Genomic DNA, 15,989 nt, shown 5'->3' with positions numbered 1-15,989 from the left:
CCCCCCCCCCCCCCCCCACTGGGGATCCAGCCCGCAACTGGGGCATGTGCCCTGACTGAGAATGGAACTGTGATCTGCCTGGTTTATAGGTTGACACTCAACCACTGAGCCACGCTGGCTGGGCATGAGGGCTGTCTTAATAATCTTTGTGTTCCCTGAGCCCAGAAGAGGATTTCCCTGAAGCCCTGTCGTCCACTAGGCACTGAATCTGAGTCTCAGTTAAATATCTGGATGTGACTAACAATGGCTTGAAAGAATTAATGCAACTTTCCAAACTGCTTATCTAAATTGTAAAGAGGAAGAGAAACCAGCATGTCAAAAGACTGACCTGGTTTCTTTCAGAACTTTCCACCATTCTCCTTACTCTCCCACCATTCCTAAAGACAGGTCAGACTGACTGCACCAGGGCTGCATACAATGATGGAGCTCATGCCTGTGGGCTCTCAGCCTCATGCATTCTCCCTTTGGACAATCTCAACACACTCAGACCCTGCTTCCTTTTTACTTACAATTATTTCATGAGTATAAAATCCCATACTTATTTGCACATTTTAAATGTCAACTGAAACATGTATCCTGTGTCTAGATTAATTAATGATATTTTATTAAAAGATAAATTAGTCTTCATTTAGTATAAATTAAAAACATATAGGTTTTAACATCTATTGTCCTTGAATTGAAATATGCTTTTGTTCTAAATAAGCACTAGATTCTATCAGAGGGGCCAATTGTTATTTTTTTCCAAAATCAGGGAGGCAGAGGGGCATTCATGAGCTCATTCCCCAGCTATTCCATTGATGAACTGATTATTACAACAGTCTTGATGATTTGAGGGACACATCTGAATCCTTATAGCTTCCCATTTTTGTTCATAGTTCTCCTTTCTGAAGCCACCCAGAGCAGTCAGGCTATTCCTCTACTCCTGCCTTGGCATAGCCCTTCAGATATAAAGGCCGCACATATGCCACATGTCCCTCTTTATCTCTGCTTATGACCAAGTGTTCTCTGAGACGTCTCTAGAGTCTAGAGTGATGGCTAACATATGACACGCGTGTCAGAGGTGACACGCGAACTCATTTTTTTGGTTGATTTTTCTTTGTTAAATGGCATTTAAATATATAAAACAAATATCAAAAATATAAGTCTTTGTTTTACTATGGTTGCAAATATCAAAAAATTTCTATATGTGACACGGCACCAGAGTTAAGTTAGGGTTTTTCAAAATGCTGACACGCCGAGCTCAAAAGGTTCGCCATCACTGCTCTAGACACTTGGTTTCCAGGCTCCTCAGCAGCTAGGTTGCTGCTGTGCCCTGGTTCATCAACAAGTGGTTCCAAGAGATGTGGTGCTAAGGATTACAAATGATTCTCCATCAGCACAGAGAGATGGGCCATTTAAGCTGGCTTCCCAGTTTCTTCCTCATTAGGCAGTGTCTTTTTTTGTCTCTCAAGTCCCTTCCTCTTTATGGGTCCCTTGCTATTTTGTGGACAACATCTAGCTATTTCCCTGTTCCCTTTCCTGAAATACAAATGCGTTCGGTATCTAATTTTCTTTTTCATGCCTCATATCACCTTTGTTCCCCATCTTTAAGCTTTCTGTTTGGGCATGTGTTTGTCTTTAAGTGTGTGGTATTTGGTACAGTGATCAATTATCCTGGTTAATTGCTCCTCATTTGAGGATCCCTAGCCTTTCCCATTAAATACCAGATGAGACGACTTCCTCTCATTGACCAGGTGCACCAGATCTCTCACTTATCCCCAATTTGCCACTTGGCAGTTTAGTGCTTACAAGCTCATTCACTGAGGGGCCTCATTTGAGGCTTGTGCTTGCTCAGTGGGGCAGCTGTTTCCTCTGTTCTGTGCCCTCCTGGCAGGGAGTCTTAGCGCTGTTTTCGCCCTTTCCTGGGTGGCTTAGGGATCTGCTAAGTAAGCAAGAGAGACCACTATTTTTTTTTAGTGACGGAGACATGCATCTTTACAAACCCAATTAAGCTTTCTCTCCTAGTTCCCAGGTATCTTGGTAACAAATGTCCACTTTGTCTTTCTGAGGTTGTAAAATGAGGCTAATGGCCCTTTCTCATTACTTCTCAGCCACACTGGGCTTTTAAAACGCCTCTGTTCAGCGCCCCGTTAACTGGTTTGCATTGTTTGCTACTGTTTTAAATGTGATTTCCTCTTGTTTATAAGACACACCCCCTAGAAGTATAATAGCAGTTCCTACGCTGCATATTTAAGAATTCAAATAAGTCAAAAGTGGGCCTTTGAATAGAGAGCCCACTCAGGAACCATAACTTAAAATTCCAGCCAGCAGCCCTTTGGAGATGTAAATTGAGGCAGCGGCTCCCTCTTGGACGGCTTAATGATCTGTAGTTAATAGTAGGAGGCTGCTGAGCAGATGCAATACAGCTGGGCTTAAGTTAGCCTCTCAGCTTTCCACATTGCACAGTGATACAGCCATTAAAAAAAAAAAAAGATTCAGATTCCTATCCGGAATCAATAACCAAGAGCACAAAGATGTGGCCGTGCTTTGTCAGTGTGGCCTTTCCACGCAGCATTCTGCCCAAGCCAGGAACCAAGGCCTTCTTCCGGAGCCCAGCCCAGTCTGGGCAGTCACCTGCACAACACATAGCCCCTCCAACAATCCTGGGACAAAAGGTGCTGAATTTAAAGCCAATCTCTTCTCTTGAGTGCACACAATTCCACTGAACTTTGAGAGAAACTGAGTGTAACCTCTTGGTAGCAAAATAGAAGTTTGGGAGCCATACATACACAGCTGCTGGAGACAGTCGATGTGCGCTTACCCCTTGTATATAACATTGGCTTGGATTACTGTGTGTTGGAGTAGCAAGTCCTTTTACAATTTCCAGGGGCTTAGTATTTCACTTAAAAGTCCAAGTGAACTCAACAACAATAGCAACAAACAAACAAGCAAGCAAACAAACAAAACATCTATTCAAGAATGGTCAAAGGACTTGTATAGACATTTCTCCAAAGTGGCCAATAAGCACATGAAAATATGCTCAGTATCACTAATCATAATTATTAGTGATACTGAGCATTGGGGAAATGCAAAGCAAATCCATAATGAGGTATCACTCCACACCCATTAGAATGACTAGTCTCAAAAAAAATCCAGAAAATAATTATTGACAGGATGTGTAGAAACTGGAACCATGGGGCAGTGCTGGTGGGAGTGGAAAAATGGTACAGCTGATGTGGAAAGCAGTATGACAATTCCTCAAAAATAGACTTACCATATGACCCAGCAGTTCACTTCTGAGTATACTCCAAAGAATTAAAAGTATGGCTCAAAGAAATATCTGCACACCCATGCTCATACTACATTAGCCATATGGACAAAAGGTAGTAGCCACCCAAGTGTCCATGGATGGATGAATGGAAAACAAAACGTGATGTATATATACAATGGATATGATTCAGCATTGAAAATGAGGGGAATTCTGACATAAGCTACGACATGGATGAATCTTGAGGACCTTATGCTCAGTAAAACAAGCCACTCACCAAGGGTAAATAGTGCATGGTTCCACTTACATGAGGTTCCTAGGATAGCCAGATTCATAGAGACAGAAAGTAGAATGGTGGTCTCCAAGGGCTGTGGAGAGGGAGGAATGAGGAGCTGTTGTTTCATGGGTAGAGTTTTAGTTTTGCAAGATGGAAAGAGTTCTGGAGATGGATGGTAGTGATGGGTGCACAGCAACATTAATGTACTTAAGGCCACTGAATTGTGCATTTCTAAATGATGAAGATGGTAAATTTTATGTTATGTAGATTTCACGACAATTTTTTAAGCCCAAGTGAAGGATGCCTTCTTCTCGCAGCAATCCAGGCTTTGGAGGCACAGGTTAGAAATAGGAGAAATGAAAAAAAAAATAGCTAAGGGAGTGGATTTTGACTTTATATGCAGCTAATTACTAATATGCTTTTTTTACAGAGTCATTTTTCTCTCAAGAAGGGAGCTGCAGCCTTGGGCATTGGAACAGACAGCGTGATTCTAATTAAATGTGATGAGAGGTGAGCATGAATATGCAACCCTTGTTGGTTAGCAATTTGCAAATTCCACACATGTGTATACCTTTTAGTCTGAAAACAGGTGATGACCATGGGGGCAGAAAACCTGGCTGCAATCCTGGCCACCGCCATTCACTTTCTTTTTCACACCAGCTCTTGCTTGGAGTCATGGGATGGTGTCCCTCAGTGCCACGGAGCCTTCCATGGCCCTTGACTGAATCAGAACCTTTGTTAAATCTATCAAAATATTCTGCATCAAGACGGTGCACAAGGACATTCATCAACACCAACCACTTGATCACTGATTTATGGTGATGTCATCATTCTAGGAACCCTGGATGGTGTGCACTTGATGGAGTAATTACAGAAGGGGGTGGCATTTTAGCGAGTAGGGAATAAATAATGCCTCAGCAACTCGTCAGCTTTGTGCTGGAACCAAAGAAGAATCCATGTTTTCATTGACACCCATCCCTTCATAGGCACTCTGTGAATAGGTGGGGAGGGGAAGGGGAAAGGAAGATTTAATAGCATTTTCAAGATATTCATGTACATTATCATTAGCCTGTAGCTTGGAACCTATAAAAATTAAATTAACCACTTATTTATTGGTATGAATTTATGGGACAGACATTTATGATTGCCCACCATACCACTAAGCTCTAGAAAAAGATAAGGCATAATCCCAGTGCCCTGACAGAATATGATCTAAGTGGAGAGTTGGAGTAGCATCAGAAGAGACATTGATATGGTTGAATTGTGTGGCCCAGCGTACACATTGTATACATTGGTAAGGTTGAAAGGTTTCATGCAGCAGCGAGGGCTTGAGCTGGATTTTAAAAATTGGAGATGAGTTGGAAATGGGGGTGGGGGTGGGGACAATAGCAGAAGATTGAGTACCACCAGCAAAGCCACAGAAGTAGCAATGAGCTTGTGGGGCTCCAGGAGGGGAAGGGGACAGCCATAGCAAACATGTCTGGCCATGTGGGATTTTGAAAACTCAAAAAACCAAACTGATTAATAAATAGCCACATCTCCCTCTGGAAGATAAAGTTACAATAGCCTGCCATGTTCTTGTTCACACCTTTATATATTGCCAGAATTTGTTTGCAAGGAGTGCACATTACCTCTACAATGAGAAAAAACAGTGATGTTTTATTTTTTCTTTTTGGGGATAAAAAGCTAAACTTAGCATTTGAACTTGATGAGTCTGGACACCAGGTAACTTGCAAGCATTTTTATCTGCCAAGGGCATGAGTGAAACACCCTTCAGGGAGCAAGGAAGATGAGAGACTGGTCAGTGACTCTAGCAGTAAGATGGGCGTGAACTGATAGAGAGGACTGGAGTGAGGTGAACACATTCTGAAAAAGGAACCACTTTATACTTTTAAGACTACCAGTGTTCCTCACTATCAGGTACTTGAGGAGAAAATTGGCACAGACACAAAATTTGCTAACTGGGGATAAAAATTTAAATAACAAAACATTTCCTTAATCTGTAGCCAAATGGTTGTAAGTAATGAGCCTGGAATCCAGGGAAGAATTGTCTGACAGGCCATGTTTTTTCCAATTTGTAGGTGTTCTTTAAATTTTTTGTGAGAGAGAGAAACATCGATGAGAGAGAATTATTGATGGGCTGCCTCCTGCACGCTCCCTACTGGGGATCAAGACCACAACCTGGGCACGTGCCCTTGACCGGAATCGAACCCAGGACCCTTCAGTCCACAGGCCAACTCTCTATCCACTGAGCCAAAACGGCTATGGCTTTGTAGGTGCTCTTGAGTTGAATCCCAGTGGGAAGATAGATTATCTGGGAGAACAGAGGAGGCTCTTGACTCCACTCCTTATGGCACCAATATTGCTTCTACTCCTGTGAAAATCAGGCTGTGACCATGGAAATAGCCTTGGGAGGAGTCCACTAAGCCTGCCCTCCAGGTATTTAGGAGAGAAAAGGCTGAGCTGGGGACACTGTGCGTAAATTAAATAAGAGTCCATAGACAAAACATAATTTTGAAAGGCATTATGGGGAGTCAGAGAAGGCTTAGCTAAAGGAACTAAGTTCTCCTTGTCTCGGGACCCTGTGCTTTTTATTAACACAATTTGTCCTAAGGCGAGGTAGATATACACTTCAAGGGGTAGGGTTAGGTACAGAATCCATTGTCAGATTAGAGGAAATGCCTCCGGCTGTTCAGGTGTTTGGCCAGTAGGAGGCAATAACATGTAGATTGAAATGCCCTGACCTGTCTGGCAGCAAACAATCATTTATGCATCCTTTTCAGTTTTGGGGAAATGCATCTCCAGATGATTCAGCCCTGCTGACATGCTGGAACTGGCTTCTGGCACTTAGTGCCCTATAGCGTTTTACATTTACTGTTTCATTTGATCCTCATGTAAACCTTGTGAGGCAGGTGAGTACAAGGACGAACTAAGTGCTTCAAGTACACACAATTAGCACAAGGTTTGGAGCAGGAGCCCCGTTTATTCTGTCTCCTCATTTCAAATGTTTAGCCACATTCAGCTGCTTCTCAGAGCCTTATCTAAGGCATAGTGCAGTGACTCTTCCTAAAACTGGTAAGTCATTATCACTGATGTTGTGTTGCTATTAACAGTGATCATAACATTAGTCACTTTCTAACAGGAAGGACTCACACATCCTTTCCTCTTTGCGCTCGTGTCTCTGTGAACAGAGCCAAACTCTCCTCACTTAGGAAAGGCTGGTAGAATTACTACAAGTGCAGCAGGTCAATGAGCAGGTCCCCAATGACTCAAGCACCCCATATGTGCCCATTGGAATGCCTGCCTGGAGGAACACACGCTGCAGGAACATGCCCCTTTAGGTAGGATGGGTAGCTTTCTCCTTCAGAGCCATGAAGGATAGCCATGAATCTGAGTCAAAAATCCACACATGATGTAATCCATGTATTTTGCCCTTCCCACAAGGAGAGGATTTTTCCTGCCGGCAGCTCTAGCTGGCATTGTGGGATTTCCCCAGGCAACTTTATGCAGTTATCTGACCCTATAGCATCATGTGAATTTTCAAAGGCTACTGCTAATCGGGAATTTAATGCAAAACTGCAACATTCAAAGCAGCAGTCTGGTTCAAGAGGCATCACTTTAATGTTGCTTTCTTACTAGTAAACACCAACAACTAACAGAAAGCAGCGTTACAGAGCCGGTCACCACTTATCTGTGAGCCTAAAGGTTGGATGTGTAAACATTGAAGAACTTTTGGCTATAGAAATGCTTTTAGAACAGACAGAGGATGCGACAGCTGCCATCCACAGCTGCCCTGCACCGAGAGATGCTGGGCCGGAAAAGCCAGGACTGGCCAGACAGCTCCTAATCCTCAGAAGAGCCTGCTGGTCGTCGCCCAAGGTACTTGCCCACAGCACACGGGCAGGCAGGGCCGCATAGGGGAGCTCCTTCTGCTCGCTGCCCCAAGCCATGCTGGCTCAAAACCATGGGTCACATGAAAGTACTTGGCTAGTATGTTACCCAGTATTTAAGTTAAACGTTCCATTTCTAAAACAATATTTCTTGGAGCTAGGTCTACACGCTTCAGCATCACCCTGGGTGCTTATTAGAAATGCAAATCTTACGCATGTTTGTCTACTAACTATGTTAGTATGTATCTTCCTTATTGGCATGTGAGCCCTGGAGAGTAGAAACTGGATGTTTACCCAGTGTATAGGGGTGGGCAAACTTTTTGACTCGAGGGCCACCATGGGTTCTTAAACTGGACCGGAGGGCCGGAACAAAAGCATGGATGGAGTGTTTGTGTGAACTAATATAAATTCAAAGTAAACATCATTACATAAAAGGGTACGGTCTTTTTTTTTTTTTTTAGTTTTATTCATTTCAAACGGGCTGAATCCGGCCCGCGGGCCGTAGTTTGCCCACAGCTGGTTTAGCACATAGTAAGTGCGCAATAAATACTTGTGGGATTCATTAATTCCTGGGTCTTATAACTGACTGACTGAATCAAAATCCCTAACAGCAGGGCCAAAGAATCTGTGTTTTAAAGGCACACACAGCCCTAACCAGTTCAGGATACAGGGTCGGCCCCTGGACTGAAGGGTCCGGTGCTCCATTCTGGTCAGGGGCACATACCTCAGTTGCAGGCTCCATTTCAGCTCTGGTTGGGGTGCGTGTGGGAGGCAATCAGTCGATGTGTCTCTCTTACATCAATGTGTGTGTTTGTTTTTTTTTTCTCTCTCTCTCCCTCCTTTCCATACTCTCTAAAAATCAAAGGAAAAAGATAAATATCCTTGGATGAGAATTAACAAAAATTAAAAATAAATAAAGGCACACACAGGTGGTTTTTATGTGCACTAAAATTTAAAAACCATTATTCTAAAGTATTTCAGCCAATTCTAACATAAATGGAAAAATGAAAAATTTTGTCTCCAGAAGCCCCCACACTAGCTGTCTGGTCAAAGAATAAAGTAAACACAGTAATGTCATCCTTGAGTTAAACTTTTGCCCTCTAATCACACACCTCCAACGAATGTTGAGCTGCCACCTGCAGTGTGCCAGGCTCTGGGTTCTGAAGTGGACAAAACAAATATGGGAGTGGCAGACAGAGTACCTTTATTTTGCTTAATAATAGCCCCAACGTGTAAGAGTAGTAATGTTGACAATTCAGATACCAAAGGGAAGCCATAAAGTGCTTTCTTTAAGTGAAAAGGTGAATAAAGACAATAAGCTATTTTGAGAGAGAGAGAGAGAAAGACCACATTTACTTAACTTTTATTACAGTATATTGCCTAATTGTTCTATGTTATTATTAGTTGTTTATCTCTTACTGTGCCTAATTTATAAATTAAACTCTCTCATAGGCATGTATGTATAAGAAAAAAACATAGTGTATATATAGGGTTTGGTTCTATGCAGTGGAGGTCTTGGAATGCATCCCCATGCCTAAGGGGGGCATATTGCATTTGATAAGCTTGCCCCTTCCTGCTGCCTCATAGCTCACCAATACAGAAATGGAACCAACTGTATGTTCATCACTGTTTTCCTGGAAGACTTGAATGACACCTCTGATCCATGAAATTCAGATATTATCTTAAAGAATTTATCTTATCCTAAAAGACTCCAATCTTCCCAAATAGGTTTCCTGTATCTTTGGCCCTTCGAGTTTGTGCCGGAAGCTGCTCATTTCATTTCTAATGACAACCAGCTTTTTACCAGCTTTTGATCTTGGGCAGTCACGTTGCCTCTCTTGGCCTGTTTTTTCATTTGTAAAAGGAGACAATTAAACTAGAATCAGGTTTGAGCCCCTTTCAAATCTAATGTGCCTTAATCTGTGATACCTTACTGCCTAAACTTAACAGAACATGATTAGATGAGGAGATAGCGATTGTCAAGCTAGTCCACCTCAAACTTCGCAAGGCAGACAGGTGATTGGTTTTAGTAGACCAGGTAAAATTGGGAATTTGTAAACAATTTCTGGGAATTCTCTCAATTTCCATATACTACAAAGGCACTACAGTAAATGTAATGTGCTTAGAACTTTATATAAAAGATAAATATCTGCATTTCCTCTGAAAGGTGAACATTTTGCTTATAGCAGGCCTGGAGTGAGGTGTTTCGGCAGTCTGGCCTAGGAGAGGTGAAAATCACTCCTTCCAGGTTGCTCCCAGGCTAAGCTGTGAAGTGAAGAGAGAAACACAGGGAGCGAGATGTCCTCCTCACCTCTGCACTCCCTCTGTCCCTCCTCCTGTCCCCGTTGCATAGAAGTTCCCCAAAGGTGGCTGCTCCGAGGTGGAGTGCATCCTTTGTACCTAATGCACATTCAATGCCTTTGTTCGTTACCCCCTGTCTGACTAATCACTATTAACTTGTCCATTACCATCGCCAGGTAATTGCCTTTTAACTGCTTTTCTTTGGCAAACAACTTCGCATAAATCAGTGGTTCTCAATGCCTTCAGGCCTAATGTCTGCTTTATATTCCGACTATTTGCAGCACCTCCTTTATTAGCCTGAAATGAAAATTGTAGAAAATATAACTTACCTGCTCACTATATAATGCACAAAGTATGTTTTTAAATGGAGAGATGGTAGCACAATAACAATAAAATAACATTTCAATATGCAAAACCTTAGGCATGGTCACACTAGGAGATGTAATGAAGCAGCCCAATTCTCGTGCTATATCTGGAGTCACAGGGACAGCCACGGATGGACTATTGAACTAGTGACAAATACTACTACCCCTCTTGCTGCTCACTAAATGCTAGTAGCACCCTCCCACCATTTATTGTTCCAACCTCCTCCTCATAATGTATTTCTCCAAATTGCTTTAAAAAAACACACCTAGATCAAGGACCTTGCTGTGAAAAGTTTAACCGGTCTAGCAAACTCAAGAGAGCTGTGTTGGTTGAAAGAATATTTCACTCCTCCGGGCCTCTGTACCTACTCTGTCCGCCCTTTGCCTGTACTTCCCCAAACGTCTTAGATAGGAATGTCACAATACATAACAACAATCCCAACAACAAAAGCTAACATTTATTGAATGCGTCCCATATGTCAAATACTTTTAAAATACTTTGCATTTATTAACTCATTAAATCCTCATAACTCTATGAGTGATATTATTGCCACTATGTTCTAGGGTTAGTAATAATAATACACACAGGGAAATTAAGAAACTTGACTAAGATCACACAGCTAGCCACATCTGGCTTCTTGGAGAAATCAACTCCTCTGGTTGTTATAATAGTGGAGTTTTATAGCAAGCAAAGCACTATTTGTGTTTTTATTTTAGGAAAGAAGCATTATGGGGATGAAAGAATGTTTTTTCTCCAATTCCTGCTTGAAATTTGAGTTTATGAGTTCTTGGCCTGCTTCATGATTTTAGCACTTAGCATGTAATTAGGTAGCTTTTTGGCTTAATATTTCATTCAAAGGCTTCAGAATGCATTTTCTCGTCTTGGCATTTTGTCTGTATGTGAAATTGCAGGTCCATCCATTAGAAGATTTGAAATACAAGTCTTTTTCTGCACTCTCCCTCCATTGCCAAATGTCTTGCTCCAAAGCAGCCTTGTTTTAACCGAATTAAGAGGATGACCTGAAAAGCAGGGTCTGTGCCGAGTGCACAGTGGTCAGGAGTCCCCGGAACCTGCCAGCTACTGCAGCTTTGCATCATTCAGGGAGGAAATGCATTTCTTTCTGAAAAGAGACGAGAGTTGTTTAAACTGATTATTATTATCAACGGTTTAGGGTTGGATTTTTACCCTCGTGTTGCCGCTTGTCAAGGACAAAAAAAGTAAATTGTTCAAAGCAAATCTATAATCTATTTTTCCTTTCAGGGGGAAAATGATCCCATCTGACCTTGAAAGAAGGATCCTTGAAGCCAAACAAAAAGTAAGTTTTTGTAGGGAGCTTCATCTAGCCCATGACAAGCTAAGGATACAAATCTGTAGTCCGATCCAGTAGAGAACACACTTCGGTTTTATTATTAAAAAGAGGACCTGAACCTCAACCTCCCAGCTTTAATGCGAATATGGAATTTTGCATCTACTCATTACTTATGTCTCTGGTTTGTAGACCTGTATTTCTAAAGGTCTAAGTTGCTGAATAAATAACATCCACAATAATATTGTAGGAGTTTCCAAAGCATTTGTCTTCTTGTGTGAAGAGACTTGGCATCAAGCAGACACATGTGAAAGATCAGAAAGTGGAAAATATCAGAATTCTAATGCAGCGTGTCAGTTACTGCTGTGAGGTTATTGGAAAGGGGCCATTTTTTTCCTGCCTATACAAATACTGGTATGCCTGGCTCTCTAAACGCCTTCTTTTTCAGAAACCATTTAGAACTCTTTAGAAGTAATAAATTCTGGAGACCTGCTACAGAGTCCCACAAAGCTCTGGAAAGTCATGTACATCCCTGGATGGTTCACAAGTCAGAGAGCTTATTTCTAGAATTCTCTTAATTAAATTTCCACTGAATATAACCTACGGGTTCTAGTTCAACGCTGTAACACCTTTTGATTATTATGAACTCAGGAATAATTATTTCTATTTATATGCCTTTCCCCCCCTATAAATTGGCAGTGGGAGGTTCCCCTTGTTCTTGTACTAGAACTACTTCTTGTAAGGTAAATCACAGATTAGGCCTTTGCTGCCACCTACAGACTGACTCTGTAACATCATGTTGTAGCACGTGGAGTAACATGTTCATCTATTTGAGTCATTCTTCTGCCTTCTTTCAGCAGCCATCTCTTATTTCAATCAATTCCATTTAGCCAGGGCCAGACAGACTGAGAACTACTAACATGCATAAAGTCAGGGGTTATTGTTTAGCTCCATATGAATCCTCTTCTCTAAGACTCCAAATAAGTTATCTGAGGATTTTCCAAATAGGAGTAATGAGCTGGTTGGAGTTCCTTCTCATTGTTCTCTTTTCTGCTGATTTATTAAGTTGAGGTCCTTTTTTATGAACAAGAAAGACTAGAAAGTTAGCAAAGGGTAGGAGGAAAGGCCAGAAGACATCCCTAGAAAATATAAATGACTGGTGAGCACCACAAAGGGTATTCACCTCTGGGTCCAGCGTAGCCTCTTCTGAGAACCAGAATGTCTTCTGTTCCCGAGGAATGGCCTGGAGAACTCCAGCAGTCCTGGAGCGTGAATATTGTCCCTACCAGGCTCTGAGGTTTCAATGGCCTTTCTGATGGCTCCAAAAATGCACCTGTATGAGAGGGGGGGATTTCCTTGTTTTTGCCAGCTATTTTAAAGAATCTTTGAACCCCTGTTTTACATGTCTTGGGGCTTTCTCATTTGCATAGGGATTTGTCCCTTTCCTTGTGAGTGCCACAGCTGGGACCACCGTATACGGAGCATTTGATCCCCTCTTAGCTGTCGCTGACATTTGCAAAAAGTATAAGATCTGGATGCATGTGGATGTAAGTATCCCATAGGCCTGCCGCTAAAATGTCCTTGCGCATTTTTCACCTGGGGCTCATGGAATGAAATTTGTTCTTTCTCTTTCTCTCTCTCTCTCTCTCTCTCTCTCTCTCTCTCTCTCTCTCTCTCTCATTTTCGAATGGTAATATTTCAGCTTTTAATAACTGAAAAGACAAAAATAGCTCATAATTGACAAAATATACAAATTCACTGGAAGCAGTCTGAGGTTGCTTATGCCTTAATGTTCCCAACATGATAATATTCTTATTTCTTTGGCCAGTACCTGAGCTGAGCACTTAGTTCTTAATCCATTGAGCCATAATGTCCTTTGTACACACACACAGCACACACAGCCATAATGTCCTTTGTACACAGCTTACTGCCCTGCAAGAATGCTCACATGGATAAACAGGAATTGCATTTATATAGGAAACCCAAAGGTTCAAAAAACTCAAGTCAGGTATTTATATGTACTGAGAAGAAAACAGACTTGACAGCTTGCTAAGAAATACCTACCACCACATTTCCAATTCTTAGCTTGATCAGCTAAGGTAAACTAGATGTGAGAATTTTGACTGTAGGCTTAGTCACACTAAAAAAAAAAAAAATGCCCATAAAAACATTTTCAAATAAAAAACTGTCAATTTTTAAAAGGACAAATTGCAGGGATTTAAATTTAGGCCAGTATTTTTCAAAGTGTGGCTCAAGATTAGCTGCTATCTGCAAACTGTTAATGATCCAGGATTGAAATAAGGAGTTGGTTTCAAAATATCGCTAAGCACAGTATTTGGTAAAGCTGACATTTTTTTTTTTTAATTATTGTGTGGCTTTCTCAGTGAAGGAAGCATAAGCTGATTCTGGTGCAAGAATGTTGGTGAGTAGCACTGACTTTAGGTCATCCTGGTTTTATTTTATGATAAGTATTCAGAGAAAATTATTTCACCTCTCTTTAAGAGCAGAAAACATTTAGAGGCTAAGCTAGATAAATTTCTATTATTCCAGAGGTATAGTTTGCATAGTAATTACCACACTTCTTTTCCTTCCATGAGTCACAATGTGAGTTGTGCATTAGGCTACCAGAGACCCCTATGTTTTACACATGAAGACACTGAGAAAGGATTGAACAACTTGAGTACCTGCAGTGACCTGGTCTCGGAACTGGGAGTCTGTTAAACCTTGCTAGCTGATTCAGGAAGACAATTACCCTGACTGCTTTAAAAATAGCAATGTCTGTGTGTCCTACGCTAGCAGATGCTGTGGTCTCTCTTCCAGGATTGTAATTACAACAGAGCTGGGAGGTCTTTTAACCAATTGTATTAGCTTTCTTTGAAACATATCAAGTTTACTACTTATTCTCTTTAATGTTTATACATTCTATAATTAAGCTAAAAAATCTTAAAAAGATTACACATTTGGAAAAGAACTGAAATTACAACAAAGTGGGGGGAGCAATTATACACTAACAGTGGTGGTTTTTTTCCTTTAAAATAATCCCAGAAATATTTTTTACCCACAAAGAAGGTTAATATCTTCCAATGAATCTCTATCTTGACGTCCTATTTTTAAAGATTACTCTACCAGTTCAAATCTTAAAACTTGAGAAAAAAATTTAAGGGCCATGTTCTAATTGCTTAATTAACTGACTAGTACAAATCTCTCCTGCTTGCTGTTTTGGTGGTAGGTTTTTTGTTTGTTTGTTTGTTTGTTTTGCTTTTGACAGAGAAATTAGCTTATCCAAAATCACACAGCAGTGAAATTATATTGTGAAGCAGCCGTGTCCTCCCTTTGGATTCATTCAGAATTGTCAAAAGAGTTTTCCTTGCAACTTGGAAGATGTTTAAAGGGTCCCCAGCCCATGTTCTCAACTCTACACTGTACAGATAATAGGTTTCCTTGCTCTGAGATGAGGAGCTTCACTAGGACTGAGTGCTGACTGAGCTTCACTAGGACTGAGTGCTGACGGGCTGTGGGGAGAATCTGTCTCTTTCTCTTGCAGACTGAGGGAAGGTGGCCCCGATGTGGCTCCTTACACCATATAAATGCGAGATGGAGTGTGAAACCTTAGAATAGACCCCTAATTTAAACTTTGAAAATCTACTTTAATTGATTTAGACTCCCAGTTCCGAGACCAGGTCACTGAAGGTACTCAAGTTGTTTAACCTTTTCTCAGTGTCTTCATGTGTAAAACACAGGGGTCTCTGGTAGCCCAATGCACAACTCACTTTGTGACTCATGGAAGGAAAAGAAGTTTGGTAATTACTATGCAGACTATACCTCTGGAATAATAGAAATTTATCTAGCTTAGCCTCTAAATGTTTTCTGCTCCTAAAGAGAGGGGAAATAATTTTCTCTGAATACTTATCATAAAGCCAGGATGACCTAAAGTCAGTGCTACTCACCAACATTCTTGTACCAGAATCAAAGCCACACAATTAAAAAAAAAAATCTAGAAGGTGGCCAACCCCTAAGTTGTCTGGGGTCAAGGAGACGCTCACTGTTCTGAAAGACACCAAACTATAGAAGTTTAAGCAATGAAAAACTTCTACCTTTTTCCTGGTATGATCTTCCTTTTTCAGGCCGCTTGGGGTGGGGGATTGCTGATGTCCCAAAAACACAAGTGGAAACTGAGCGGCGTGGAGAGGTACACACATTTTTCTTGTTCACAGTGTTAAGTGTGAAAGCTAAATGCTGAAAGCAAGTTACACCCGATCTCTAAGAGCTGTTGTATACAGGTGAGCCCGTTCTGTGCAGTCCTTGTGTGCCTTGCCTTGTGTGGTCATATATGTGTAAATACCATGTGTAATCAACAAAAAGAAACCAGAGCCTATATCTAATGGCGCAGGGGGAATATCTCTCAGACACACAGATTCCCAACTGGGGCCCACGGTTCACCAGAGAAATCAGGAATGACCTTTCTAGGATCTCTGAACCATCCACCAAAATTGTTTAAAACTTTCCAAGGGAGACCTATGGCTTTTGGGTTCCATGAAGGATAACATCCACTGCTTTAAAGAAACCAGTAAATAATTTGGCAAAGCAAATAAACACCTTGTA

At 41.3% G+C, this 15,989-nt stretch overlaps 1 protein-coding gene across 1 annotated transcript in view; it reads left to right on the top strand.

Annotated features, from left to right (window-relative positions):
- GAD2 (glutamate decarboxylase 2 (pancreatic islets and brain, 65kDa)) overlaps positions 1-15,989 on the top strand; it is a 57,979-nt gene that overhangs the window by 16,022 nt on the left and 25,968 nt on the right. The window contains exons 9-12 of the mRNA XM_005865856.2: positions 3,955-4,034; positions 11,342-11,396; positions 12,818-12,934; positions 15,512-15,576. Of these exons, the coding sequence (XP_005865918.1) occupies positions 3,955-4,034; positions 11,342-11,396; positions 12,818-12,934; positions 15,512-15,576 (317 nt within the window). The remainder of the gene's footprint in view (positions 1-3,954; positions 4,035-11,341; positions 11,397-12,817; positions 12,935-15,511; positions 15,577-15,989) is intronic.

The sequence above is a fragment of the Myotis brandtii genome, unplaced genomic scaffold (genome assembly GCF_000412655.1).
Source record: "Myotis brandtii unplaced genomic scaffold, ASM41265v1 scaffold215, whole genome shotgun sequence".
NCBI lineage: Eukaryota > Metazoa > Chordata > Mammalia > Chiroptera > Vespertilionidae > Myotis > Myotis brandtii.
This window is presented reverse-complemented; position numbering and strand designations above follow the sequence as displayed.